Source organism: Kogia breviceps, chromosome 19, assembly GCF_026419965.1.
Source record: "Kogia breviceps isolate mKogBre1 chromosome 19, mKogBre1 haplotype 1, whole genome shotgun sequence".
In the NCBI taxonomy this organism is placed as follows: domain Eukaryota; kingdom Metazoa; phylum Chordata; class Mammalia; order Artiodactyla; family Physeteridae; genus Kogia; species Kogia breviceps.
Genome location: NC_081328.1, coordinates 38,274,036 through 38,300,644, shown reverse-complemented (window position 1 = coordinate 38,300,644; position 26,609 = coordinate 38,274,036). Strand labels below are relative to the sequence as shown.

At 38.8% G+C, this 26,609-nt stretch overlaps 1 protein-coding gene across 3 annotated transcripts; it reads left to right on the top strand.

The window, feature by feature from the left end:
* The first annotated feature begins 218 nt into the window (after positions 1–218).
* Positions 219–21,276, top strand: SMARCE1 (SWI/SNF related, matrix associated, actin dependent regulator of chromatin, subfamily e, member 1). Of its 3 annotated transcripts, XM_059046592.2 has the most exons (11): positions 598–1,112; positions 3,141–3,192; positions 3,370–3,413; positions 6,354–6,458; positions 11,539–11,619; positions 13,234–13,365; positions 13,628–13,799; positions 17,149–17,321; positions 17,836–17,937; positions 18,594–18,804; positions 21,003–21,276. In XM_059046592.2, exons 2-11 carry the CDS (start codon positions 3,186–3,188, stop codon positions 21,209–21,211), a joined length of 1,236 nt encoding a protein of 411 aa, XP_058902575.1. In that variant the 5' UTR covers positions 598–1,112; positions 3,141–3,185; the 3' UTR covers positions 21,212–21,276. The 3 variants fall into 3 exon arrangements, with proteins under 3 accessions (XP_066877444.1, XP_058902575.1, XP_066877445.1); XM_067021343.1 differs by lacking the exon at positions 6,354–6,458 and having other exon boundaries at positions 219–1,112; XM_067021344.1 differs by lacking the exons at positions 3,370–3,413; positions 6,354–6,458 and having other exon boundaries at positions 620–1,112.
* The last annotated feature ends 5,333 nt before the right edge of the window (positions 21,277–26,609 follow it).

Here is a 26,609-nt window from a genome sequence, read left to right as displayed (position 1 = left end):
TACTGGGCACGGGCGATACGAAGATGACCAATGCAGATGACTGAACCTTTGCTTTCACGGCTCTCATATGACAAACAGTCCGGTATCAGGTAAAGACCATAATAAAGTTATCAAAGAATCTTCCGAGTTCAGAGGAAGGATTAAGGGGGGGAAGGGGAAAGTTCCAGGAGAGCATCACAATTTGAGCTGAATCCGGAAGGACAGATGAGTTTAAGCTGAAAAGTGAAGGACAGTCGTTCCCGGTGGAGAGAACCTAATGAGCCAAGGCGCGTTGGGACACAGACCCTTGCCTGGCGTTGCAAGAGCACACAACCTGTGGCAAGAGGATTAACATCTCCGGCCCTTGGCTCAGAAACCTGTGGCATTTACCCTAGCCTCGCGCTTGGGTAAACTGGAAAGGTCCTTGCTGCTTTCGCCAAGTCTCCTGCCCTGCCGTTAAGGCAGGAAGCCCTGGGAGGCGCGCGGGAGGGCAGAAACTGCGAACCGCGCGCTCCACGCCTGCATCCTCGGCTTACTGAAGCATACACTCCAGCTCCCAGGGAAAGAGTAAAGAAAAAGACCGGAAGGAAAGAAAGAAAAAAACAAACCCTCGGAGGCGGGGACGTGCGCGGCCTGAGTCCGGCCGGAGTGGCGCGCGGGCCTCGCGGCCACAGTGGTTCCGGGGCTAGCTGCAAGCGCGCTTCCCGCTGCCTTCCGGCCCCGCGCGGGGAAGCTGAGTCCGCGCTCCCACCTCCCTTCGGCGCAGCCTCGCACCTCCCGCCGCGTCACCCGTTGCTGCTCCCGCTCCTCAACGGCCGCGGGGTTTGGGCCTACCCAGCGGTCGGACCACCTCCGCCCTCTCCGCCGTGACGAATCGGCGCCCGGCTGGCAAATTACCCGAATTCGGGGAGTTTTGAGAAACGTATGGGGTCTGAAAAAATCCTCCATTGTACTAAGCACCACAGCGTCCCCACTAGAAGACTTACTTTTCTAAAGAGAGTCGGCTGGGGCCTTGAAAGGAATTAAGAAGAGTGTTGAAAGTGCGAGCGCGGAAGCTCCGGACGCGAGGGGCGGGGCGTGCGCGGGACAAAGGGAAGCGAGGCCGGAGCTGCGGGCGTTTTTTCTGCCCGCGGGTGAGTGTTTCCGACTGGGCTCGACTGGGTCGGGAGGGTGGCGAGGCGTGGGGTCCCGGCTTGGCCCCACCCCGAGTCCCCGGGGGTTGCTGGGGTTCAGGCTAGGCCGCGGCGCCAGAGCCGGGGGCCAGCTGCGGCCTCTCTGAGGCCTAGCGGAGCGAGGGTGGGGAGGGAGTGCCAGCTGGGGCTCCTGGGCGGCCTGATGTGCCCCTTCCACTAACCCCGCGGAATTGGTCAGAGCACCTCTGCATACTCCTCTTTAGTAGAGTCGCAGGGAAAGTGCATCCTTCACACAAGCCTAAAGGAAACGACCTCAGAGGAAGCCCTTGGGGCAAGCCAAGCCCGTGGTCCTCACCCCCGGGAAGGTGGTTTCCCCTCGGTTCAGGCAGCGACCTGAGGACTCGTGGTGTGGCTTAGAGTGAAGAGCGAAAGCTCGGAAACAGTTTGACCTGGGTTTGAAACCCAACTCTGGCACTTCCTGGCTATGTGTCTTGAGACAAGTTACTTATACTCGCCGAGACTCCCTTTTTTCTCTGTAAAATGGGAAGAGCAGTACACGTCTCGTTGGGAGTTGTGACTGTTAAAGCAGATGGTGTAAGTAGTAAGCCTGTCCTCTACAAGGTAGTCAACAGATACTTTAAGATTTTATGCCAGGCACCGGGCATGCATCCGGTGGTGGACAAATGTACAAGGTCGCTCTTGGAATTTATAGTATAGCAGAGGAGATTAGTAATTTTAAAGTATTAGCAATAAAGTGTGACATATCAGGGAGCTTGTGGCAGTTCTTGTCAGGGCTCCCCCCAGCAAGGCCTAGTGGATGTTGACAGCCTACCTGAACTTGTGCAGGAAGGAAATCTGCACCAGACTCTGGCTTCTTGCCTGTTCCTTAAGGAGAGAGGGAGAGACACAGGTTGGGCCATTGAGAAAATAAAGGATTTCGTTCTGCACCAGGCCTCTTATTCATTCATAATGCTCCAGGAATTCCCTTAAAATGCAAAACAGAAGCCAAAAAATCATGTTTGTTTCACATAATGTTGGATGAAAGTACTCCAGTAGTCATAAAAGTTATTTGCCTTATTTCTAAAAATGAATGTTTGTCTCTTTGTACTCACAGTGTGTGATGTACATTGAGGTAAGGAACAAGCTCACCTGTGTATGGTCATGTGGTGAGCTAGTAATACTAGGACAAAAGTTAGTAAGAATTGAGCTAGGAAAAAAAAAAAAAAGAATTGAGCTAGGTACAGGGACTACAATAATAAATTAAATGGTCCCTGTTTCTAAGCAGCACACAATATACCCACATTAACAGGTATAATACGATAGCATAGATCTGTGTAAATTGGATAGGAGTACAGATGAGGAAGCAATTAATTCCGCACAGGTAATTTGTCAAGAAAGCTCCACTGAGGGAGATATATTTTGAAATGGGCTGAGAAGGGTAATAAGAGTTTTTCAGGTAGACTCTCAAAATTTATTCCCAGCAGTTATAAAGCTGTTTACCACTATAAGAGAACGTAAAGTTCATTGTCACACCAGTTACCTTTTTCACTGCCTCCAGGAATAAAATGCTCCATTTTAGTAGATGTTGTTATCCTAAAAGGAAGGCAGAGCTGCGGCTGATCAGGAAGCTGTCAGTATCTGGTAGGCCTTGTTGAGGTAGGCCCTGACAATACATCACATTCTATTGTCACTGTATTTTTATCAGTCTGATTAAATGTTTACATGACATCAGCAAAACGTTTTCCATACAAGAGGTGGCTCAGTATCAAAAAAAACAAGAACAAAAAAACTTGCAAGTACATGTCTAATTTTACTTTTTAATATCCCCAGTAATTTGTTTCAGTCATTTAATTCTTATCAACCAAATGACCTAAAGAGCTAGTAAAATATTAAAAAGGCTGGATTACTAGACGACAATGTAATTTTACTAAGAAATACCAATTAAACTACCCTATTCTTTAGGAAAACATTCTCTTATGCTTGCTGAGTTTTGATTATTTTTCTTTTTTTTTCTTTTTTTTATTTTAGTGTCTCAGATTCATTCTTAAGGAACTGAGAACTTAATCTTCCAAAATGTCAAGTAAGTTTCATTTTTTATATTTATCAATCTATAGTAATAAGAGACTAATGCCCTAGCAAATGGGAATTCCAAAATACTCTCATTTTTTTTTTCTTCAAAACAGGACCATTGGTAGTTTTGTTGCATAGTATTATATCTCAGTTGTTTACAAGAAGTTATTTATTTTCTTTCAAACAGAAAGACCATCTTATGCCCCACCTCCCACCCCAGCTCCTGCAACAGTAAGTTTTAATTTTCTTGTTAATGTAATAGCCAAGTCTGGCCTTGATACAAAAACCCAGATGTCTTCCAGTGACAGTCACTCAATCATCACAGCAACAGGATGAAAAATTCAGCTAAAAAACAGCACTTCCTACTAAATAAAATAACTCTGCATCTTACCTTGAACCAACCCCAGCATTTAAAGAAACATACTACTGAAATGCCAACCTCCTATGCTCAGTTCTTTTTTTAATTGGGAGTAAGTGACAAGTTTAACATTTCTTTCTTGTTAATCTCTATTAAGAGTCTTGAAAGTTAATATGAAATGAATGTTTGTTCTGGCATTTATTATTTTTAAGCCTAACCTTCAACTGGTTACATTTTTCTCTCCTTGTTTGTATATAATTTTCATGTTAAACAATAAAGCTTCCAGTTCTATAATAACTTATTGTAAATCTTTATTTTCAAGCTGTTCAAGTAAAGATTTCATTATCTGTGGGTCAGATCCTGCCATTGCACTTTACTGCATAAGTAATGTTTTATTGGATTGAGAATTGATATGTTTCAAAGTGCCTAAATGATAGTAGTGAACTCGTTTTTTCCACCCAGCAAGCTCTGGCCCAGCTTGGTCAGCATGTAAAATAATTGTCCAATCCACAAAACAGTTTTAACGTAACCATTCAGGCCTTGCTGAAATGGATTTCTTGTTGTCTTTTTATTTAAAAACAAAAACAAAACACTGTTAACATTGACCATATCCTACAAAAGAAGTTCTTTAAAGCTGTTAGCCCTCCTTCCATACTCCCTACCCCTAAATTTCTGGCTAGTTTACTAATTAGGTCCTTGTGTAATTTTGTTTTCTCCACTAGATAAACTAGTTTTATTTACTGACCCTCAGATGTATGTTGTAGTTATGTTTATCAACCATTTATTTTTCCATAGTAAGATGCTTTTAAAAAGCGATACTGTATCACATCTTCTCAGCTCAATTTATATAACATACGGTTTCTAAAGTTACTTCTGGTAGATCTTAAAGTCCTGTGTTTGGTTTGTTTCCTTTTTTAAATCAAAGAACATTTCTTATGACCATCTCCTTGGCACTCTGCTAATGGCTATACAGGTGGAGTTGAACAATTGAGATTCCCAACCTCAAAGAGCTAACCATGTACTTCATTTTTGGAAACGGTATAATTGTAATATTTTAGTTTCGATTTTTTTTTTTTAGTTCCCTTATTTTCTTACATTACTGCCTCATAATGTTGAATAGTGATTATCATTGCTTATGCAACTCTGAAGGTGTCATTTTGACACAAATACTGCCTCTGACAGCATATAATATCTTGAAAACAGACTTGACTTTTTGAGATAATAAAAATAGCTCAGAAACTAACCCTATGACTTCTTAAATGTAGAAAGGGATATTTTTACCTTTCTTTAGTCATACTTCTGTACCATTATAATTTCACATGTACACATAAACTACAGAAGACTAGGGGTTAGGACATCCAACAGAATGGATATTAAATGAGTTATCCTCCTTTCTTTTTTTTCCATTTCTTCTGCCACCACCATCACCACCTCCACCCACCACTACCACCCAAATGTACCACTCCAAGTAATATAAACTTCTTTTGTGCCTTTGATGCTTCATCTGTGTTTTTCCTACTTATGTATGCTTGATTTGCGTCTTCTATAACTACATAGACTAGAAATTGATCAGTAGTTTTCTTCTAAAGAATATCAAATGTATTATCTGCTTGACTGTCTTTCTTTTGGACGCTAAGGATATGTGCAGTGGCATGTTTTAGAAAATTGTGTTTATAATGGCTACAGTTTAGTTGGGATGTGTTAAGTTTATTTTACATTATACAATTCAGCATTGGTATTGTCAATTGCATGTTTAAATGAAATTACTGTCACTTGTTTTGATTGAGGTTCATTAGGTAAAATACCTTACTTTTGGTCTCTCTTTGCTACATCCTTTTTATGCATTATACCTTGATTCTCATGAACATTGGATGTCATTTTATTAATCACGAAGGGCACTGCTATATAAGAGCCCATTTGTGATCACATCAACACAATTTACAAAAGCCAAGAATTCTGTTGCTCCAACAAGCAGTTGTGGTTTGAAAGAGCTAGGGCTGTCGGGAAACTAGATGAGAAAAGGAAGTTCAAGTCTGTCTACTAGAAGAGTAGTTCACATTAAAACTAAATGCAGAAATTGTTCATGATTGACCTGTGGAAGATGGATCAAAGAAGAGATGGAAGAGAAAGCCTATAAAAGAATGGGTTAAAAAGATCAGACAGTACCCGCAGAATGAAATCCATGCATTTCTTACAAGTCTTCGTTTTGAAATCATGTATGTGACATCCATTGAATCCCACATATGTTCTTTTCTATGGACAACTTCTGACTTCCTGATTTGAATCTCTTCTCATTTCTCACACTATATAAAATGATTTAAAGCTGTCTTTGAAAGTGATTCATTTCTTGTTTTTGATTTGGGAAGATAATACATTGGCGGCATTCACGTAACTGTCAAATAAATCATGTTTTGTTTTGCATGTAAAGTGTTCTCAGACTCCTAGCTTATCACATTTCAAGCTTTCCTATCTCAGACATATATCGCTAAGTTGTTATTTCATACTATTGACCATAAAGTAACCCTGAATGTTTGAGACACTTCAGTGTATTGCGTATTCCAAAAAACAAGCACATACATTCACACTCACACGAACACCACTGGCCCCTGCAAAGAGACAGAAAGAGAGGGGAAAAAAAAAAAAAAAACACAGACTGGTTTTTCACTGAAAGAAAAAGAACAGTTACAACACATCATTGCTTGTTTAAAATCAGGTTGCTTTTGCATGCCATATGCAGATCATTTTTCATTTCTGTGTTTTCCTCGTTTGAGCTCATTTCTCATTCGTGTTTTTGTCTCATTTGTTTCCATCAGCAAATGCCCAGCACACCAGGGTTTGTGGGATACAATCCATACAGTCATCTCGCCTACAACAACTACAGGCTGGGAGGGAACCCGGGCACCAACAGCCGGGTCACGGTAGGAGAATCAACTATTACAGCATCCAGCAAACAACTGGAATTGACCAGAAATGCCTTCAGAGTTAGGTCCTTTGAATCATCAGCACAGCCATTAAAAAAAAAAAATTTTAACCTGGCTTTTAGACTATTTTAAATATTCATTGTACAATCTTACACTAAAAAATGAAAAAATAGATCTGGATATGTATATAGAAGAAAAGAATTTATTCTGTTTGGTGGTTGGTAGAGATAAAGCCTTGGGCACTTAATGCTAATACTATGTGTAGACAAACCTAGAATTTCCTATGGTTAAGATGCCCTTTTTGAGTTGAAGAGTATCTTTCATTTAAGGTAATTGGCATTAGGCCCAAGACCTTAGTTTCTTAATAAAAGCTGGGCTTACAGGCCTAAGTGCCCTACCAGTTTGAACTGCGGCACATAATTATTTGTCTTTTGGATTTAACAGTTGACCTAACTGAGATTCATTTCTCTCTAATTAAAAATATTTTAATGTCACCTCAATGAATTGCAGAACAAAAGTTGAATGAAATTAATTTGAATTATCAGACTATAGATATCTACAGCTATAAGTGCATTTATAATCCATAGGATAGAGGATATAATTTCTGAAACTTAGGATGTTTCACTTAAATGATCAGCCTAAGATACCAAAATTGGATGATGTACTTCAGACTTTCTATTTTATTTTATTTTATTTTTATTTTTATTTTATTTTAAGAAAGAATTGGAGAATTTTATTCAAGCCGAATTTGAGGATTATAACCTGGGAAGAACATGTCAGAAAGCTCTGAGAATTGTTCCTCCCGTTAGAAGACTTTTTATTTTACAATCATCTTAAAGTCCATTTAAGGAAGTTTAGGTACCAAAGAAACAAATAACTGTAAAAATGATTTACCAAAAATAAATAATAAATCCAAAAGCCAAATACCTACATACATTGGAATGTGGTATTGGTGAGAATTTATACAACCCAGAATGGCTGTAAACTTTTTAATACCTGGTTTTTGTTTGCTGTATTCATAAGTAATTCAATTAGTGTGACTTCAAAAAAGCCCTCTCACCCTGTAGTCAAGCTAGAGCAGAAAGCTTGTACCTATCAAACTATATGTCTATCTTGGTAAGCATATTGCTTAGCTTGATAGGTTTTGTTTGTCTAAATTTTTCATTGTTTCTGCATAATTTGTACCTCATAAGCATATCAAGTTTTATGTGCCATGCATATTTCATGGTATCTGAAAAGAATTCTGACAAAGTGTGTGTATGTATGCATTTCACAATGCATACAATTTTTATGTGCATCGGTACTTGTTTTTCCCTGGCCTGAATGTGTTTCACAGGTGTAATGGGTCACAAAGTTATCAAATGGTAAAGAACATTTTAATTTAAACAAGGAGTAGAATCGATTTTGGACCATTCACGTTAATACAGAAAATTATTCATGGGCAGTAGACAAAAGAATGATTACATTTTAATAGCTGTATACAGTCAGCTCTTGATTATCTATGTTAATGGACAAGAAATGGTGGTAACTGTAATATTAGAATCATTTGTATTGCAGTTTCTGTAAGCGTTTTGTTCTTAACTTGGATGTATCTGTGGGATTCTTTGTTAAAAACGTGAGCTCATTCAATGGAGACTTACTAGGAATAGGAAAGTGCAGTTGCCGTCTCGGGGCCTTGGCAAGTTATCTGTTTCTCCCCAATTCTTTGTTTCAGGTGTTAGAACCCAATATTTGGGGCTAGGCACTAGCTTCAGGGTAGATTAGTATAGGAGGGCTGTTGAGCACGGAAACATTGATCTTCTGGTTCTTTATGGTTGTTTTCTTTGTATTATTGTTCTCTCAACACCAGAATGAAGTGTAATCAAAGTGCTCTGTAGACTTAACTTGAAGAGCCTAGAAAATGTGGAGATTTTTAGCCTGTGTTAATCCCAGCCCCTTCAACTTCTAGTGACCTCTCAGGTCATTGAATCATTCTCTATGAAAATTAGTTACGCCTAATGTTTTATACTACTATATATGTATAATTTAAGCTCTGTTAGGACTCAGTAGATCTGATTTTGACCTTTATAAAAGTGTTACTTTAAAATGACCTCACCTATGTGTTTTTTGGGGGGGCTCCTCTTTGGTATTACTGTCTGCAAATCGCCTTAAGTCATTGATTTGAAGGAATGATTCGGTGACACCCTATGAATAGCTTCTTGTAGCATCCACAGAACGACTCCAGTACACTCGAGTGGTTTTCAGACAATAAACACTTTGTATATAGCATGTTGAAACCTTTTGGAGTGCTTATGGTAGCTATGAGGTGGAATTCACTTCTGGTCAGTTCTTCATCAGATGATGATTAACAATCTCAAGTACAGGTATGAAGACAGATCAAGACAAAATGTTAAAAGTAGCTCATTGTGCTTTAATGGAAATTCCATCCCAGAAGAAAACCTTAGATAAGATCCTACCAGAGAAACAGCTGAAAAATGGGAAGAAACAACAAAAATCTGAGTAGCCAGAATTTCACAAAATCATGGGCTTTATTCATAGGAGATTCCCAGGACCTTACTCTATAGTAAGCACAGTTTTAACAAGCATCATTAGTTGTTTTCCCCCAACTCATTGCCGGCTGGAAAGAGGGACAGTTGCTGCTAGAGGTAGGTTTCCTGATAGCAGCAAGGAAAGAAACCACTAAAAAAGGAGACATGCCCTCCAAAAGCATAACCACCAGGCCATTTAATAAAGGGGCCAGCAGGTTTCATATCTCAAACTAGAGGATTATAGCAAAGCAGTGATTATAATTGTGTTCAGTGCAGACTGCTTTTTTTTTCTTTTTTAAAGAATAATGTTTGAGAAATTGTAGAAAGATATCTGTTTGAGATGGTTAATAAATTAGGGGTGTTCAGTGATATAAACCTTTAATATCCTGAAAACCAGCTAGAATTTAACTATGTTGTTATTGTTTTGGGTTCGGTTTTGTTTTCCTTGTATTTGTAAATTGGTCAGTGTAATGAAAATACGACCTCAACATGTTCCTTTGGGAGAAAAGAAGAGAAATAAGCAAATTCATTGTTATAAAATACAGTTCTTAGAGAAATATCAAAGAGCAAATATTACTGTAATTTGTTTTTAAAGTGTTTTAATTTCACATATTAAAGCATAGACATTTCAGAATTCTTTATCTCTTTTTTAAAAAATTGTTAACAGTGGTCTACCAACTTCAATTATTGGCACAATTCCAACTTTATTTGTAACCCACTTCATGGAATTCTGAAGGTTTGTGTTGGATATAAGTTGGAAGTGCTTTCTAATAACTTTATGAAGAATCAGACTTTTATGTGTTTCTTGCTCTGAATTCATGACATAAGGTAAGCTTTGTAGAAATCCCCCCCACCCCCCCCCCCCCAGAGAACTCCTACAGCCCTGAGACAGATAGCCTGGTGGCTGTTCGTACCACCACTGTTGACAGTTTCCATCCCCCATGGCTCACCACTGCTGGCTAAAAACAGTCTATCTACATGAGCATCAGCATGAGGTGTGCTAAGAATGCGTGGGAGGAGTGGAAAGAAGGGAGATACAGCTTCAGAGGAGAAATACGTTCTGATAAGTTCACGTGTGAAGAAGCAGAGAGGAAGCAGAGTTACTTGACAAGTATGGAGGGAGGGAGGGAGACGCTCCTCACAGGAAGAAGAAGCATTGTTGGAAAGTGGTGGAAGCAGGTGCCAACACACTATTCCCAGAGCCCTTGCATGAAAAATAAGGTTGATTGGGGTCTCAGCCCAGAATGGAGGGGTTTCCCTCTGGTTTTACCACACAGCAACGTCAGAGCAAGGGAACAAAAGGGCACCTTAGTTTTCTTGCAAGAATTTGCTGATTCCTGTCTTTTGGTCGTTAGAGTGAAGCCAGCTCTTCTTCCCCCCAGCCTGGAAAGGAGGATCAGTATCAGGAGTCTCCCAGAAATTTGGGAGAAACAAATGTGATTCAGCCGTGATTTGATTCTGGGTCCTTGATCAAATGCAGCCATGTGTGTAGAGATGAGAGTAGGTTCAGCAGCAGCACTCCCTCATTAGAGATATGTGGGGTTCCAACTGGGAGCTATTTGATATCTTGCCTAGATTTAGCTTTTAGAAAGAGCTGATCTCTCCTCTCTCTTTCCCTTTTTTCTTTATCTCACCCACTTTCTTCTTTACCTTTTTAAAAACTATTTTACAGTCTCCTCTCCTCCTTTTCTTCTGTTTTCCTTTCCCTTTCTTTCTGTGTCTTCCCCACAAAACCAGCATTTTTAAAAAATTAAATGGAGTTTCTTGATATAAGGTCTCAAAAGTAACTTAATCAGGCCCTGTGTCTGCCATTTCTCTGTTCCTGGTAAATTTGTTCACTCCTCCACTGTGATTAGGAATTAAAAAAGGCATGACTTCAGTTCACACTTACTGATCTCCTTTATAAAAAAAAAAAAATACTAGTTATGGGCATAGAACCTTCAGAAAAGTAAAATCTCTAGTCATAATAAAGAAGCTAAGAAGGGTTTTTTCGTTTTCCATTTTTGAACCTAGGAAATAGGGTTTGTGGTGGTGGCAGTTGTTCATGTGGAGGTGTGTTCCTGAAATGGTGCAAATAGTAAATAGTCCCCTGTAGGCAGTATGAGGTGTGGTAAGTGCTGAACGGGTTCAGCTTCCAGTGAGGTAATCAAGTGTTGACTGTATGTGTAATGGTAAATTAAGTAAAATAAAAGGGTGCCGGGGAGTGTCCTAAACATGGGACATCTGATATATAACCATATACTTTCGATGTATGAATTATTGTGTAATATTTTATTCGTTCTTACAGCCAGGTTGTCAAAGCAGTGGCAATAAACTGCTAAGTAAAGTATTAAAAAATTACGTGCCTAAAAGTCATTTTCTTTATTTTCTTCTGATGTGAACATTTCTGAATTTGCAGTGATAGCTATTTTCAGTGGAGAAAATATAAGAATCTTGTATCCATGGACGAGTAGAAGAAAGGCGCATTAGCATTTTTTAAGGGACTCTCTTTTCAGTTTGCTGGTGAACTTCTTGCAGTTGAGTAATGAATGTATTTAACTCTTTCCTAGGCATCCTCTGGTATTACGATTCCAAAACCCCCAAAGCCACCAGATAAGCCACTGATGCCCTACATGCGGTACAGCAGAAAGGTAGGTGCTCAGGAGCCAGAAAGGAGTGAGGACTGCCGTCTTTGCTCTTGGCTTTATGTCAGGTTTCAGATTGGCTTAGACAGCTTTTTTGAGCATAGTCAGAGGAAAAGATACAGAATTACAGTTTTTAAAGAAATTAGTTCTGATTTCCAAATTCCAGAACTAAAATCCAACAAGAACATGATTAAATAAAGAGTTAAAATACTTAAAGCAAAGTTATGTAGCCAATGTTACTTATGTAGTCTTTTGGAGAATATTTAATGACATGAGAAACGTGTTTAGTGAAAAAAAGGAATGCAAGACTACATGTACTGGTATCTTATTTTTATAAAAATAATAGCAAATACATGTTAGTTTATATTTTAAAAAAGCCTAGAAGACAGTGGTTATCTCTAAAACAATAAGCTTATGGTAATTTTTATTTTCTTCATACTTCCTTGAATTTTTCCTCTTTTTTTTTTTTTTTTTTGATAATGAACCTCCATTACTCATTTTTTGTTTTTTTTAACATCTTTATTGGAGTATAATTGCTTTACAATGTTGTGTTAGTTTCTGCTGTATAACAAACTGAATCAGCTGTATGTATACATATATCCCCATATCCCTTCCCTCTTGCATCTCCCTCCCACCCTCCCTATCCCACCGTTCTAGGTGGTCACAAAGCATCAAGCTGATCTCCCTGTGCTATGCTGCTGCTTCCCACTAGCTATCTGTTTTACATTTGGTAGTGTATATATTCAGTGCTACTCTCTCACTTCGTCCCAGTTTACCCTTACCCTTCCCTGTTCAAGTCCATTCTCTATGTGTGCGTCTTTATTCCTGTCCTGCCCCTAGGTTCATGAGAACCTTTTTTTTTAAGATTCCATATATATGTGTTAGCATAAGGTATTTGTTTTTCTCTTTCTGACTTACTTCACTCTATATGACAGACTCTAGGTCCATCCACCTCACTACAAATAACTCAGTTTCATTTCTCTTTATGGCTGAGTAATATTCCACTGTACATATGTGCCACATCTTTATCCATTCATCTGTCGATGGGCACTTAAGTTGCTTCAATGTCCTGGCTATTGTAAATAGTGCTGCAATGAACATTGTGTACATGACTCTTTGAATTATGGTTTTCTCAGGGTATATGCCCAGTAGCGGGGTTGCTGGGTCATATGGTATGAACCTCCATTACTCTTAAAATAACAAATATAACTGATATCTTTATTAAAGACAAGAGCTTTTATTAATTTTCACCACTATTTAGAAATTTTAAAATTTTTGGTCAGAATTATTATACATGTATTTGACAATATGGTGTCTTGTATTATGCAGAGTAACCACATTCCTTCTAAATTCTCGTGAATTTTTAGAAAGACATAAGACTATGTTATTGAGTTAGCTCATCATAAGTGTCTGCAGTGATTGGAGATACCCGAGATCTGCCTTAAAGTAACCTGACAGAGGACTCGATAATTATTGCAGCAGACTGAAGAGAACACGGGGATTTGACACTATTGCCTCTGCCTTTGTTGATGATTGAAGGTTTCTATATTAAAAAGTATTTTTAAAGGTCTTTATTTTTAGGCATCAATACTGAAATCTCAACTGTTTGTCCTTTTCAAGGTCTGGGACCAAGTAAAGGCTTCCAACCCTGACCTAAAGTTGTGGGAGATTGGCAAGATTATTGGTGGCATGTGGCGAGATCTCACTGATGAAGAAAAACAAGAATATTTAAACGAATACGAAGCAGAAAAGGTAGAATGGGACTGTAGGGATGGGTACAATATAAAATTCATGAACACTTGCCTTATTATTTATAAAAGAAACATAAAATCTAATCAGATAGCTGAGGCATTGTCTGCCTGGGTCAAGTCACTTAATTTCTCTAAGACTTCAGATCCCTTGTCTGTAAAAAGAAGATAATTATCATGTCTTTTGATATTCAAATGAGGTAATGTAAGTATTCATTGTAACCTGAAAAATGTCAATTCTAAAACTGAAAACATTTGAATTTCAGATAGAGTACAATGAATCTATGAAGGCCTATCATAATTCCCCCGCGTACCTTGCTTACATAAATGCAAAAAGTCGTGCAGAAGCTGCTTTAGAGGAAGAAAGTCGACAGAGACAGTCTCGCATGGAGAAAGGAGAGCCTTACATGAGCATTCAGCCTGCTGAAGATCCAGATGGTAAAAAAAAAGTGGGGCTTTGTTTATGCTTTCTCTGAGAATTAAAATATGAGAAATCTCTTAAGTTTTATTTCCTATTCTAAATGGAAACATAGCATAATTTAAGTGCCATTTCAATATTTTGAATAATTTGAATAATTATTTTGATTAATATTTGTATGTGAATTTCCCAAAGATAAAAGAAGTACCCTTTTTAGTGTAGAAGATAGCAAAAACTACCTAGCCTTTATCAAAATCTTTGTACTCAGAATGCATGGAAGGTTTTTTAGTCACAATCAGAATTTTACCTCAACTGCTTTTAGAAAGTTAATTGCCTTCAAGTTATATTCTACTTTCTTATTGGTTCCCTAAATTAGCTGAGTTAAAGGCTCTTAAGGGAGAAAGTTAATGAGTGGGAAAAGGCATTATGAACTTTCTTTTCTAGTTAATTCAGAAATCCAGCTCGAATTTATAAATACAACTCATGATGACACTTAGGAGGGTGCATACCTACAAACTTGATACACGCGCACACCCCCGCACACAGAGCAGAGCTTCCTAGTTGGCATTCCATGAAGAGTTTGGGTATGCTTTTATACCTCTGGTTGGTTCTCTGTAGCCGTGCAGGGTCTGAAGCTGCAAGGAGCTTCAGAGCAAGCCACCTCCAGCTGTGAGTATTCTCATCCACATAGCAAGCATGCTATACAAATAATATTTTCTTCATGTACTGCTATGATGTGCAAAAGGTTGGAAGCTCTAGCTACAAGCAACAAAAACATCTAGAAAATGATTTAAGATCCCATTTTAAAGAAGTAATAGTAACAAAGATAAAGCTTGTAAGACCTTAAAGAAGAGACCTTTAAGAAAGGAAGCAATAATACCACCTAAAGACATGAATAAACTGATATACTTAAAAGGAGAGGAAAACAAAAATGAGTTTTTAAAAGAAAGGACTGGGGCTTCCCTGGTGGCACAGTGGTTGAGAGTCCGCCTGCCGATGCAGGGGACACGGGTTCGTGCCCCGGTCTGGGAAGATCCCACATGCCTCAAAGCGGCTGGGCCCGTGAGCTGTGGCTGGTGAGCCTGCACATCCAGAGCCTGTGCTCCGCAACAGGAGAGGCCACAACAGTGAGAGGCTCGCGTACCGCAAAAAAAAAAAAAGAAAGAAAGAAAGAAAGGACTGGGATATTGACAAATATTCTCATAAATACAAAATGTAATAATAAATACAGAAAATAGAATAGGGAATAGAAACAATATAGCATGTTAAGCAGAATCATCAGTGCTAAAGACACAGTAGTGTAGGCAAACTTTAGTTGCTCAAATTGGACAATTAGTGCAAGAAAATAACAGAACAACAAAAAATAGAAGATCCAGTCTACAAATAATTGGAAGGATGGGGGTCAGTAATAATCGGAAACAAAGGCTAGCAACATAAAAGATGTAAGTAGAAATCAGTTGAAGTTTTCACAGGTGAAAGGTAACGGCAGGAACACTGAGAAGGACTGAAAGAGCTTCACTTAGGAACAGTCTTCAAAGAGAGTCCTTTTCTCTGTTTCTCAGACTTCTGCCCATTATGTTTTTTAAGTTTAAAATAGGATATTAGAGCTGCTAGTAAGAAAGGATGATAATAGTTAAGATACCAGGATAAGAATGACTTTAGACCTTGGAACTGAGTAGAAAGAGGAAGACTTGGGAGGTGGAAATGTACATAAAACCAAGAGAAAGGCAGCACATCCACGAGTACAACAGCTGCTCACTTTAACAAAGAAGACCTACAAGGCCTAAAAAACATAAGTAGTTATCCACACAAGACAGTGAAGTCTTTTTTAACTGACATTTTAGAAAGAGAATATTCATGAGATAAAGTAAATACCTGGTGAATTAGAAAATATAAACCTACCCCCCCCTCCAAACAAAAAAAAGTCAGACAACTAAAGTGCAAAGGAAGGCCCAGATTTTTAAGACTTTATTTCCCCTACCAGTCCAGTGGTCAACACTGGGGACATATACATGAAAGAAGAAAAAGAAAGGTAACCTAGATGGATAACCTAGCACAAATGTATATAATCTTAAGTGTGAATATGAAAAACTCTCCCTTAAGAAGTAAAAAGGTCACAGTTTTTTTTAATGATATCTTTTATTCCAGTAATTTTAATTTCAGAAGTGTATATCCTAAAGAAATTACTTGAAACAAAAATCAATTTGCACAGCAGTTCGTAGCGGTGGTGTTGCTGGTAATAAGAGTTTTAGGAACTACTTAAGCACCAAAATTAAGGGACATGCTAAACTGACATAGCACAATTTGAGCCTTTATAGCAGTTTCCTAAAGTGTGGTCCCCCACCTCTGATGGCACACTAAGATGGTTAGGTGGTTCAGAGAGGAACTTTTGTTTTAATGTGTATTGCTTAAGAGGAAGCTCTTTTTTTTTTTTAAGTTGATTTAAATAAAAATATTAAGTAAATAATAGCACAGGTTGTTAGCAGATATGTCAAAAACTGATAGTGATAGAGCAAAGGTAATAGCTATTAAGAATAAGCTTGGGGCTTCCCTGGTGGCGCAGTGGTTGAGAATCCGCCTGCCGATACAGGGGACGTGGGTTCGTGCCCCAGTCCGGGAAGATCCCACATGCCACGGAGCTTCTGGGCCCGTGAGCCATGGCCACTGAGCCTGCGCATCCGGAGCCTGCGCTCCGCAACAGGAGAGGCCACAACAGTGAGAGGCCTGCATACCGAAACAAACAAACAAACAAACAAAAAACAACAAAAAAAGAATAATCTTGTAAACCAGATCCAGATCCATACCATATGTATATGCACTTGAGTGGATGAAAACAGCATGTAATATATACCTTGATACACTGACAACAAATGTATATGTGTGTAAATTGATAAAAATTAGAAGTGAAATTTAGAATTAAATGTTTTTAAGGCTTTAGTGGTATTTTAATCTTATAAAATATATATGCCCATCTGGGAAACTGAATATTGCTAGAGATAATGTTTTCTCTGCAGTGGGCATTTTCCTTACTTTAAAGTGCTACAGTGACAAAGACACCACCCAGTTCCTATGTAACATCAGTTGTAAAAGCCTTAAATTACTACCCCCAAAGTGAGACATTTGGCAAAATCTGTTTTGCTGTTAGATCAGCCTTCATGTTGATTTCCAGGCCAAAGACACATGGTCGTATTTCATTTGTGTTTCAGCCAAATCTTCCCAGATGCACATCATAACTTAAAGATTTATTTTAGATTTTGTTAGACCAGTGAGGGCCATGGCTCCTTGGTAATCACTAAGTATTAACATTGTTACACTCTCCTGATGATGGTAGTTGGTGACCTAATTTCCAGATCCTTTTGTTTATTCCAGATTATGATGATGGCTTTTCAATGAAGCATACAGCTACCGCCCGTTTCCAGAGAAACCACCGCCTCATCAGTGAAATCCTTAGTGAGAGTGTGGTGCCAGACGTTCGGTCTGTTGTCACAACAGCTAGAATGCAGGTCCTCAAACGACAGGTCCAGTCCTTAATGGTTCATCAGGTAGAGTCACAAAACTTTTTATTATGCCACAGGTGCCAGGTGACCTGATCCTATACCATGCATCAGTGTGCCTGTTAAATATTTATGTTCAGTCTGACCTGTTCCTGATTCAGGGAAGAGGCTGGAGGGAGTAGACTTTCCCAGAGATTTAATAAGTTTGTCATTAAAACTGTAACGTAGAGCCTTTTGATGGAAAGCATATCCGATAAGAATTTGGGGACATCCTGTCAGCTCTTACTGATGTACTAAATATTTTTTTTCCAAAAAATCGCTGAGGCCTGAAACAGTATTCTCCAACATATACTTATTAATCAGTCATTCCCTCTTTGCTGCATTTTACATTTTAAAAATCTTAGCTAGATACATTATGTAATAAATAAATTAAAAATTCAAAACATTTATCACACTACGAGAATGTGTGGACCATTAAAATACGAGACATATTTTCTGTGTTTGACATTTGCTTTAGAGAAAATAATTCAGTGGTAACAAAACCTGATCTTATGTTTTACAGCGAAAACTAGAAGCTGAACTTCTTCAAATAGAGGAGCGACACCAAGAAAAGAAGAGGAAATTCCTGGAAAGCACAGATTCATTTAACAATGAACTTAAAAGGGTATAAATTTAATGTGTTAACTATACTTTTATCACTGTGTCTGTTACTTTTTTTTTTTCCTCTTTCTTTTTTCCAAAATAGTGTTTTTATAGAACGTTGTTCACTTGGAAACAGGGTTAACTATGCTGTAACTGGCAGGGTCTTTGCTTTATGAAATAATTTCCATTTTCTGGCAGAGTTGCAATAGGTTTGAAATATCATATAGTACACACATATGTACTAGGCCTTAGACTCTAGAACCCTCTGAGGTTTTAATTTAAACTGTCATGCAGTTGTGAATTATTTTCATTTCATTGCAGTTTATTCATCAAATGTCTCCATTAGCTGTAGTTCAGTTTGCACTTTGTATGAAAACAAGTAAATCTAGTGTTTGGCCACCTGAGATATAAAATGGAAGCTTTGAGTATAATCCAGAACTTTCAGCATTGTCTCACCAGCTGTTCTGTAATACTTGATGTTATGTGGCATGCTAGGGCAACTTTCCTGTAGACACAAGAGCTTCAGAGAGGACATGGAACCATTTTTTTTTCTGCCATCTATATGTATATAGTTCTTAGCCAAGAAAACCCACTTTTAAAACAATTTCTCTGGTTCAGAGATTATAAGAAAAGAACATTACTAAGAGAGTTTTTTGGGTTCTGTTTTCTGACTGCTAGTTGTGTGGTTTGAAAGTAGAAGTGGATATGGAAAAAATTGCAGCTGAAATTGCACAGGCCGAGGAACAGGCTCGCAAAAGGCAGGAGGAAAGGGAGAAAGAGGCAGCAGAGCAAGCTGAGCGCAGCCAGAGCAGTGTTGTTCCTGAGGAGGAGCCAGCAGCTAATAAGACCGAAGAAAAGAAAGAAGACGAGAGCATTCCGATGGAGACAGGTAATCTTTCAGTTGATACCGAAGTAAATGTCAAGGGTTTTTACAGCTGTCTTTAGTTCTGCTTTTCCTTTCTCAGTGCTTTTCAGAAGTCACTCTGTTGATCTTGCCTCTTGAATTATTCTCCATGTGACCTACCCATTTCTTTCAAAATCTTAATCTCTTCTAGTAGAGTCCACTTAAAATGTTGGTATTAGTACAAGGCGTGTTGTCTTTAGTCTCGCTGTTTGAGGTCTTGGTTGTTTGCCCAGATTGAGTCATGTCATTTCCTGGGAATATAAAGTATAATGGTTTAATGGTTAAGGATACTGGCCCGAGAGTCAGACAGATCTGGGTCTAATACTGCTTCTCCCATTTGCTAGCGCTGTGACTTTGGGTAAGTTATTTAATTTCAGTTTTTTCATTTGCAAGTATTCTAGCACCTGCCTCTGAGAGTGAGTTCCCAAGGATAAATGTACATAAAAATCATCATTACTGCACTTGACATGATATTGGCACTCAGTATTTTAACTTTTATTGCTAAAATTGTTTAAAGAAGATGTGGTCAGGGTTCCCTGGTGGCGCAGTGGTTGAGAGTCCGCCTGCCGATGCAGGGGACGCGGGTTCATGCCCCGGTCTGGGAAGGTCCCACATGCCGCGGAGCGGCTGGGCCCGTGAGCCATGGCCGCTGAGCCTGCGCGTCCGGAGCCTGTGCTCCGCAACGGGAGAGGCCACAGCAGTGAGAGGCCCGTGTACCGCAAAAAAAAAATAAAAAAATTAAAAAAATAATAAAGAAGATGTGGTCCTTGTTCTTAAGATCAGTGTTGTCTCTGGTGTCCTAGAACAGAGTTAGGCAAATAAAACCTGCAGGCCAAATCCTGCCTGCCACCTGCTTTTGTAAATAAAGTTTTGTTGGAACCGTTTATTTATGTATTGTCTGTGGCTGCTTTGGGGCTACGGCAGTACAGTTGAGTAGTTGCAGCTGAGACTACCTGGCCCACAAAACCTGAAATATTTACTATCTAGCCTTTATGGAAAGCATTTGTCGACCCCATCCTGGAACAATTCATGCTTCTGTTCTACCGATTTTCCTGCTTAAAAGCATTCCTCAAGGCAAACAGTAACACAGCTTACATGAAGTACTGATTAAATCGATTATTGCTTGAAATTTTGAGATCACTCTACTTTCTGGCATTGTTTTGACCCTGCCCAGTGCACTGTGTAGTAAACAGAGCTGAGCTGAAAGTATGGGAAACACAATCAAAGGCTCCCTGGACCATCATTACAAGAAGTGAGAAGGGACCACAGTCATACTTGGTGCTCAATGGACAACTTCTGATTTGACATCTGGAAAACATTAAGTAGAATATAGTGTCTTTACCAGATATTTCTGCAGAATGTAGTTCATCAGATTAACATTTCAGATAGTCAGATTTTAAGCTTTATCATCTGAACCTTTCTCTGTTTCGTGTGAACATGTTTTTTATCTTAACAGATTTGGAGCTTGAACACATTTTGTGGTTAAAACAAGAGCTTGAGAATTAGAGCATGGTTCTTTGGCTCATTTTGCAGCTAGAATACTCAGCCTTGCCTCTGTTTGTCATCTATGAATAGATCATGCCTAGGTCTTTACTCAGATTTCATCCTTCTAGCTGAAGAAAAAGAGCTGAAGAAAATTGTTCTGAAGACTATTAGAGCAATAACAGAAAACAGCCCAGCGTGACTTGTAACGAAGTACTTCAAATATCAGCCTTATACCATTTCCATACCTGCTTTCTCACTCATTAAATCCAAGCACTTCACAACAGCACTGTCCAATAGAAATGAAATATAAGTCACTTGTAATTATAAATTTTCTACTACCGACATTTTTTAAATGAAAATTTTTAAGTGAAATTAATTTTAATAAGTCTTCAAAATCCAGTGTGTATTCTTAGGCTTAGAGCACATCGAAATTTGGAAGCTAAATTTTCAGCAGAAATACTTCATCTGTATTTAGATTTCAAAATTTACAGTTAAAAAGTAGATTGTTTCCACATCCCAAATTGTTTTAAACATGCTAAAAGTTCCTCAGTCACACTCGCTCATATCAAGCAAGTGCTTAGTAGCCATATGTGGTGAGTGGCTGCCTTATCATCGGATGCTGCAGCTCTGGACTGTCAGCATTATTAGAAGAGGGAATTTTTGTATTGGAACTAACAGTGACAAATGTGTGATTACAGAGGAGACACACCTTGAAGAAACGACAGAAAGCCAACAGAATGGTGAAGAAGGCACGTCTACTCCTGAGGACAAGGAGAGCGGGCAGGAGGGGGTGGACAGTCTGGCAGAGGAAGGGACCAGTGACAGTAACACTGGCTCCGAGAGCAACAGTGCAACCGTGGAGGAAGCACCAACAGACCCCGTGCCGGAAGACGGGAAAAAAGAATAAATGTTGCCTTGTTTTATGTGTTCTAAATACTTTTTTAAATGAAAAAAGTGTTTTTTGAGTTTTAATGGTGTTACGTGGTTTGTGTATTTTTTTCTTGTCCATATCACACCACCAAAGGCTTTTTGGACAATTTAGCATCATGAGCTGAATGGCACAGTCACCTTTATTAAGCGGGAAGAAGATTGTTCTTTTCTTTGGATCTTGTTTCTAGCCCTCAACTGTTGAAAGCCTCAGAATTTAAATTAATTGAGAAAATGCCCACCTCTTTTAGAGAATTATCCTTTGATGCTGCAGAATCTACTCTTACAAATGCCTTCCTACAGCTCACTTGGGTGCTTACCAAAGCCATAGCTTTAAACCTTCCCAGTCCCCATCAACAGCTTCCTGAAGGGCCCCTTTCCTGTTTACTTCCACAGAGTAGCTTCTTGAAAACATAGTCGTGTGAGTATGTATTTGTTCACTTACCCTTTTTTTATTTTGAATCAATGTCAGATACCAAGAGTTGTGTTAAGGTGTTTAGTGTACCTACAGCCACACTTGGATTGTATTGATCCAGAAATAGTCTTCATAGTTAGTTACTGGCTTATGAAATATTCATTAAAGTGAACATGACACATATACACTTATCTATAATGCCTTTTGTTATAATTAGTATTGGTTATGTTCTGGTGAATTCAACCCTATTGTACAGGGGGGACAAATTACCTTTTCACCAAGTTTTCCAAAGACAGAATAGATCACAAAGCTGAAGGAATTGAATATTCTTGCAGTGGAGGATGTAACTTCAAAATGATTAACCCATTCTAGAAGAAAAACAGCTGGGAATTAAGTTCATCCACTGGAAATTGTTTTACAATAATCAAAACATTTAAAACCTCAAGGCTCAGGATCCCATAGATCAGAGCCTACCTTTTTGATAAACTCTTAGTAAAGTCTTAGAGACCAGAAGCAAGATAGTTTGTGACACATATGCGTTCCAAAAACTAGAATAGATTTTTACTGAATAGTGGTATAACTGGTGGTATATGTTTCTTAAAGGTCCAAATGTAATAAAAAAAATGGAAAAAAGAGTCTCAGTGTTTTTAATGCACTAAATATTTTCATGCAACACAAGCTTGTAACTTCATTATTACAATGTAGTGACAGTAGGGAGTGGCCTCTCACTGTTACGAATTTGCCTCTTCAGGTAAGGCCGTGTCTCACCCAACCGTGTAAACTGCTGTAAGTAGTAAGTTCATGTGTACAAGACACTTGGGAAAATTAGTTTCCTCACATTATAGTCATGTCACATATGGTCTTTGACTCCAGAAGTAAAGTAATAAGTTTCTACATACACATAAGAGAAACTTTCTCTACATTGAAAAAAAATATGTGGCCAAATGAATAAAGGTAGGCCCTGTGCTTACATGTAGATAACTTCTCTATATGGACAAAACTTAATTTATCGTGAATTCACTGCTACTGAGCTCACGGCACGCAGTGACTGAGTCCACTCTGTTCAGCCTCCTGAGAGTGAGAGGAGGAAAGGAAACAGTTGAGCAGAAGCACCCCTTGGTACCTGTTTTTCTTAAAAACGCATGGAATGTTTCTTTCTGAATCAAAAACTAATTTATCGGGGCTTCCCTTGTGGCGCAGTGGTTGAGAGCCCGCCTGCGATGCAGGGGACGCGGGTTCGTGCCCCGGTCCGGGAAGATCCCACGTGCCGCGGAGCGGCTGGGCCCGTGAGCCATGGCCGCTGAGCCTGCGCGTCCGGAGCCTGTGCTCCGCAATGGGAGAGGCCACAGCAGTGAGAGGCCCGCGTACCGCAAAAAAAAAAAAAAAAAAAAAAAAAAAACACTAATTTATCCGTTCTGGGTGTAGGGCATCATAGGGCTAGGAACTTCAGCCATCTCATCCCCAACAAACTGGATATCCTTTTAAGTACATTGTCAAAACTGGGTAGAGAAGTTGTTAATGTGGGTGGAAAACAGTACCAGATCAAGATGTCACGTTATTACCCTGGTACTGAAGTCTCTTAAGAGGATGGAAGTGGTTCTTTTGCTGAGCTGGAGATGGCACAGGGAAAACAAGTATATCTAGACCAAGCCTGCCCATAGGATGCTACAGTAACGGATCGAAACTTAAGATGGGATTTGGCAGCTTTTAACTCAGGGCGGGAAAATTGAATTAAAATACCTTCTTGTCAGAGTGATAACAGAAACCACCAATGTTTGAGTTGTTCCCTAGTTTCTTTGAGAATGTGGCATATAAGTCAAGGTCTTTGTTTTCCATATCCCTGTAGGCACTGGGCATGTCACTTACTTTCTCTGAGCCTGTTTCAACCGTAAAATAGATTGAACTACTTTCAGTCCCCTTGCTTCTCCACATAGCCATGATTTTTAATGCGTTTGTTTTGAGTATGAATGCGTAAAGTTTGAGGGCTTACATTTTTATTAATTTTTAACAACAAATGGAAGAGAGGGGAATCCCTGACCGTCCTCCAGTTTTCTTACAGAATTTTCAAATGTCATCTTTCCCCATTTGTCAACAAGCATGTCTTTTATGTGGCTCTCCTACAGTACATGAAAATTTTGTATTTGTAAAGCAGAGCTTTCAGGAAAAGTTACTAGGAGCAAGCTCATCTTAACATGAGAGTATGAACGTCCTATGGAAAATATATAATACTCGATTCACTATATTTGAAAGAGAATCCGGAGTTTAAATCCCTCCAGATTTTTAGTTTTGATGCTTCCCATTTAGAGACTAGTTTGGGGTTTTAAACAATTGGTGCTGACAGTGTGAAACTCCTGTTGCCTGCAGTTAAATTGAAGCTGTGTTTTCTCTTGTGAACAGGCAATGAAGCTGGGATTATACTGCGTTAAATCCTCACTTCAGAAATCATTCCCCTCCACCCCCAAGCACTACCACACGGTCTCCCCGCCTGGTTTCAACAAGGGCAGGAGTTTATCTGGCTGTTTTTCACTGCTAGGCAAACCTTGCTGGAACAGCAACAACTACCTTCTTAATGATTTGCACATTAGAGGGCTTAGCGTCTTTACAATGAAAATTCCACTGGGCAATAGCGAGCTGAAAGGAACGCGGAGCCTTTTTAGAAGAAATCCTACTGGATTATCATCTGCCTTGTGGTGATAATGTTTCTTTGATCAATATGGTAGGGGAAATTCTAGGTTTAGTCGAAAATGCTTACAAGTCTTAGTAATCATAAAACTGTTTATAAACATCTTAGTAGTAGGTTGAACTATATGAAATTGCATATGTAAGGTTTTTATCTACAAGATGACAATTTCACCTGGTTCAACCTAATTCTGCATTTTATTATAGTCCAAGTTACAAGCTCTTAATAGCAGTTTTCTGAGTCTGAAATGATGGAACTTTGGACTTTCCAGATTGATCGATACACTTCTCTAAAAATTACTGATTATTGTTAAACAAAACCCTGATTAATATGCAAATCCTAAACTATCAAGTATTTAACAGCCTGATTTTTAAAATATATCCCAGTAAACAGTTAAAATGGCTGGCTTATGTTCACATGTTTTCTTTCCCATTTAGCACCAAAAATATATCATTGTTTTGCATGTATTCAAGAGTGTTATGGGGGGCGGGGAGTTCCCAAATGATTTGATTGCTTTTTACGTAGAACTGAGACAGTAACTGCAGATAATGACCCCCTATAATGAGCCATTTGAAAGACAGGAAGGGCCACCTCAGAGTCCTTGACATTCAGAAGTGGCAAGGACCTTGGGCCGGCCACCTCATGTACCCATCAGCCCTTTGATAAGAGCATTTCCTTCCCCATGTCCCCTAGGGTTGTCACCGAAAATTAACACCTCTAGTCTTGGGGAGCCCGTCCTCTCTTAAAACAGCTCTGTCCTAGAATTAACGAAAAGTATTTCCTCTCATTCAGCTAAAATCTGTCTTTCCGTTATCTCACCCTCCTGGTTCTGCTTCTACACCTTGAAGTCAAATAGAATAAATATAATCCTCTTCCAAATAAAAGACCTCTGAATTTTTCTTTTTTTCTCCCTAAATAACTGAATAAGCATATGATCCTATGGATTTCTTAAGGCAGTTGAGTGCAGATGACTTATGACATTTTTTTCCCTGCGTCTTTTCAAATGATTAGCAACACTTCTGTGCACAATTGTGTTTGAGAGGCAGCACTGGTTTCAATGAATAATCTGAAGCAATGAGAAAATAAATCTGCAAAAAAAATTTAAAAATGAAGTGAATGCATGTGATAACACTGTTTTAGGCATCTATTCATGTTGATAGGTTGATTTCTTTTTTGTTCTTATTTCTCTTTGGGGTTTTTTTATTTTATTTTTTATTGACATATAGTTGATTTATAATATCGTGTTAGTTCCAGGTGGACAACTCAGCAATTCAGTTATACAAAAATACCTCTGAGTATTTCAAGACAGGTGCCCCTTGAGATCCTGCCATAGAACACAATTTCTCTCTTCCAATGTCTCTCTTGATAGACTGGGGGTAAAGGACTACCCCTTTTCTACTCTTGAGGTCTAGACCACCAGAAGGTATGAATGTTTTCTCTAACAGGGTGAAATCCCAGTTCCTCCAGAACGTGCTGCACTTAATCAAGGCACAGCATCTGTAGACCTCAGAATCCACCTAACTATAACAAGGAAGGTGGTTCTGTGATGATCTCATGGTCTTATCCAGTACGCAAGTTTTATAACTGTGTGATATTTGCAAACCCTATAAAATGAGTGTTAATATTTTCATATGTAGCAAAATGGGGAGCAGGCAGATTCGGTTCATCACACAGCACTTCTCAAGGCGCAATCATTTGCATACCACCGCCACAGTTTTTACCATTTCTGGGTACCACCTGTACTATGATTACTTAACAGCTTTCTTTGAATCAACTTACTTATTCTACTTTAATAATTTATTTTAAAAGGAAACTTTATATCAGCATAAATGCAAAACCATTCTTTTGTCATAAAAATATATTTAAACATAGATGCTTTACCAGTTATGTTTATTCTTAAATACATAGTATTTTAAAGAACATTACTTAAAAGGTCTGCACACCGTCTAAAATCACCTGAAGGACCCCACATAGTCTGGATAAAGCTCTTTGGGGCAGACTGCACTAAAGGGAAGCTGTATTTCCCTTATGTTCCCTGGTGTGTCAGGAACTTGGTCTTCTTAGAAACTATCCCTGGGTCAACAGCAGCTTATAACTCAAGAGCAAATTAGTGAAAGTCAATCCCATGATCACCTAATAATAATAAAAGCCAACATTTGTTGAGCACTTACTATATATGCCCATGTGGTTTTCATACTTTTGAGTCTTATTTTCTAATCCCTGAAGTCAATATGAGAGTCAATCACTTTACCAGTGAAATCTACATTTACAATCTTGGGCTCA

Coding starts and splice junctions, on each gene's coding strand:
- SMARCE1 (XM_059046592.2), top strand. Junction 13,366..13,627: donor ACGAATACGAAGCAGAAAAG/GTAGAATGGGAC, acceptor TTTGAATTTCAG/ATAGAGTACAATGAATCTAT. Junction 17,322..17,835: donor AGTCCTTAATGGTTCATCAG/GTAGAGTCACAA, acceptor TATGTTTTACAG/CGAAAACTAGAAGCTGAACT.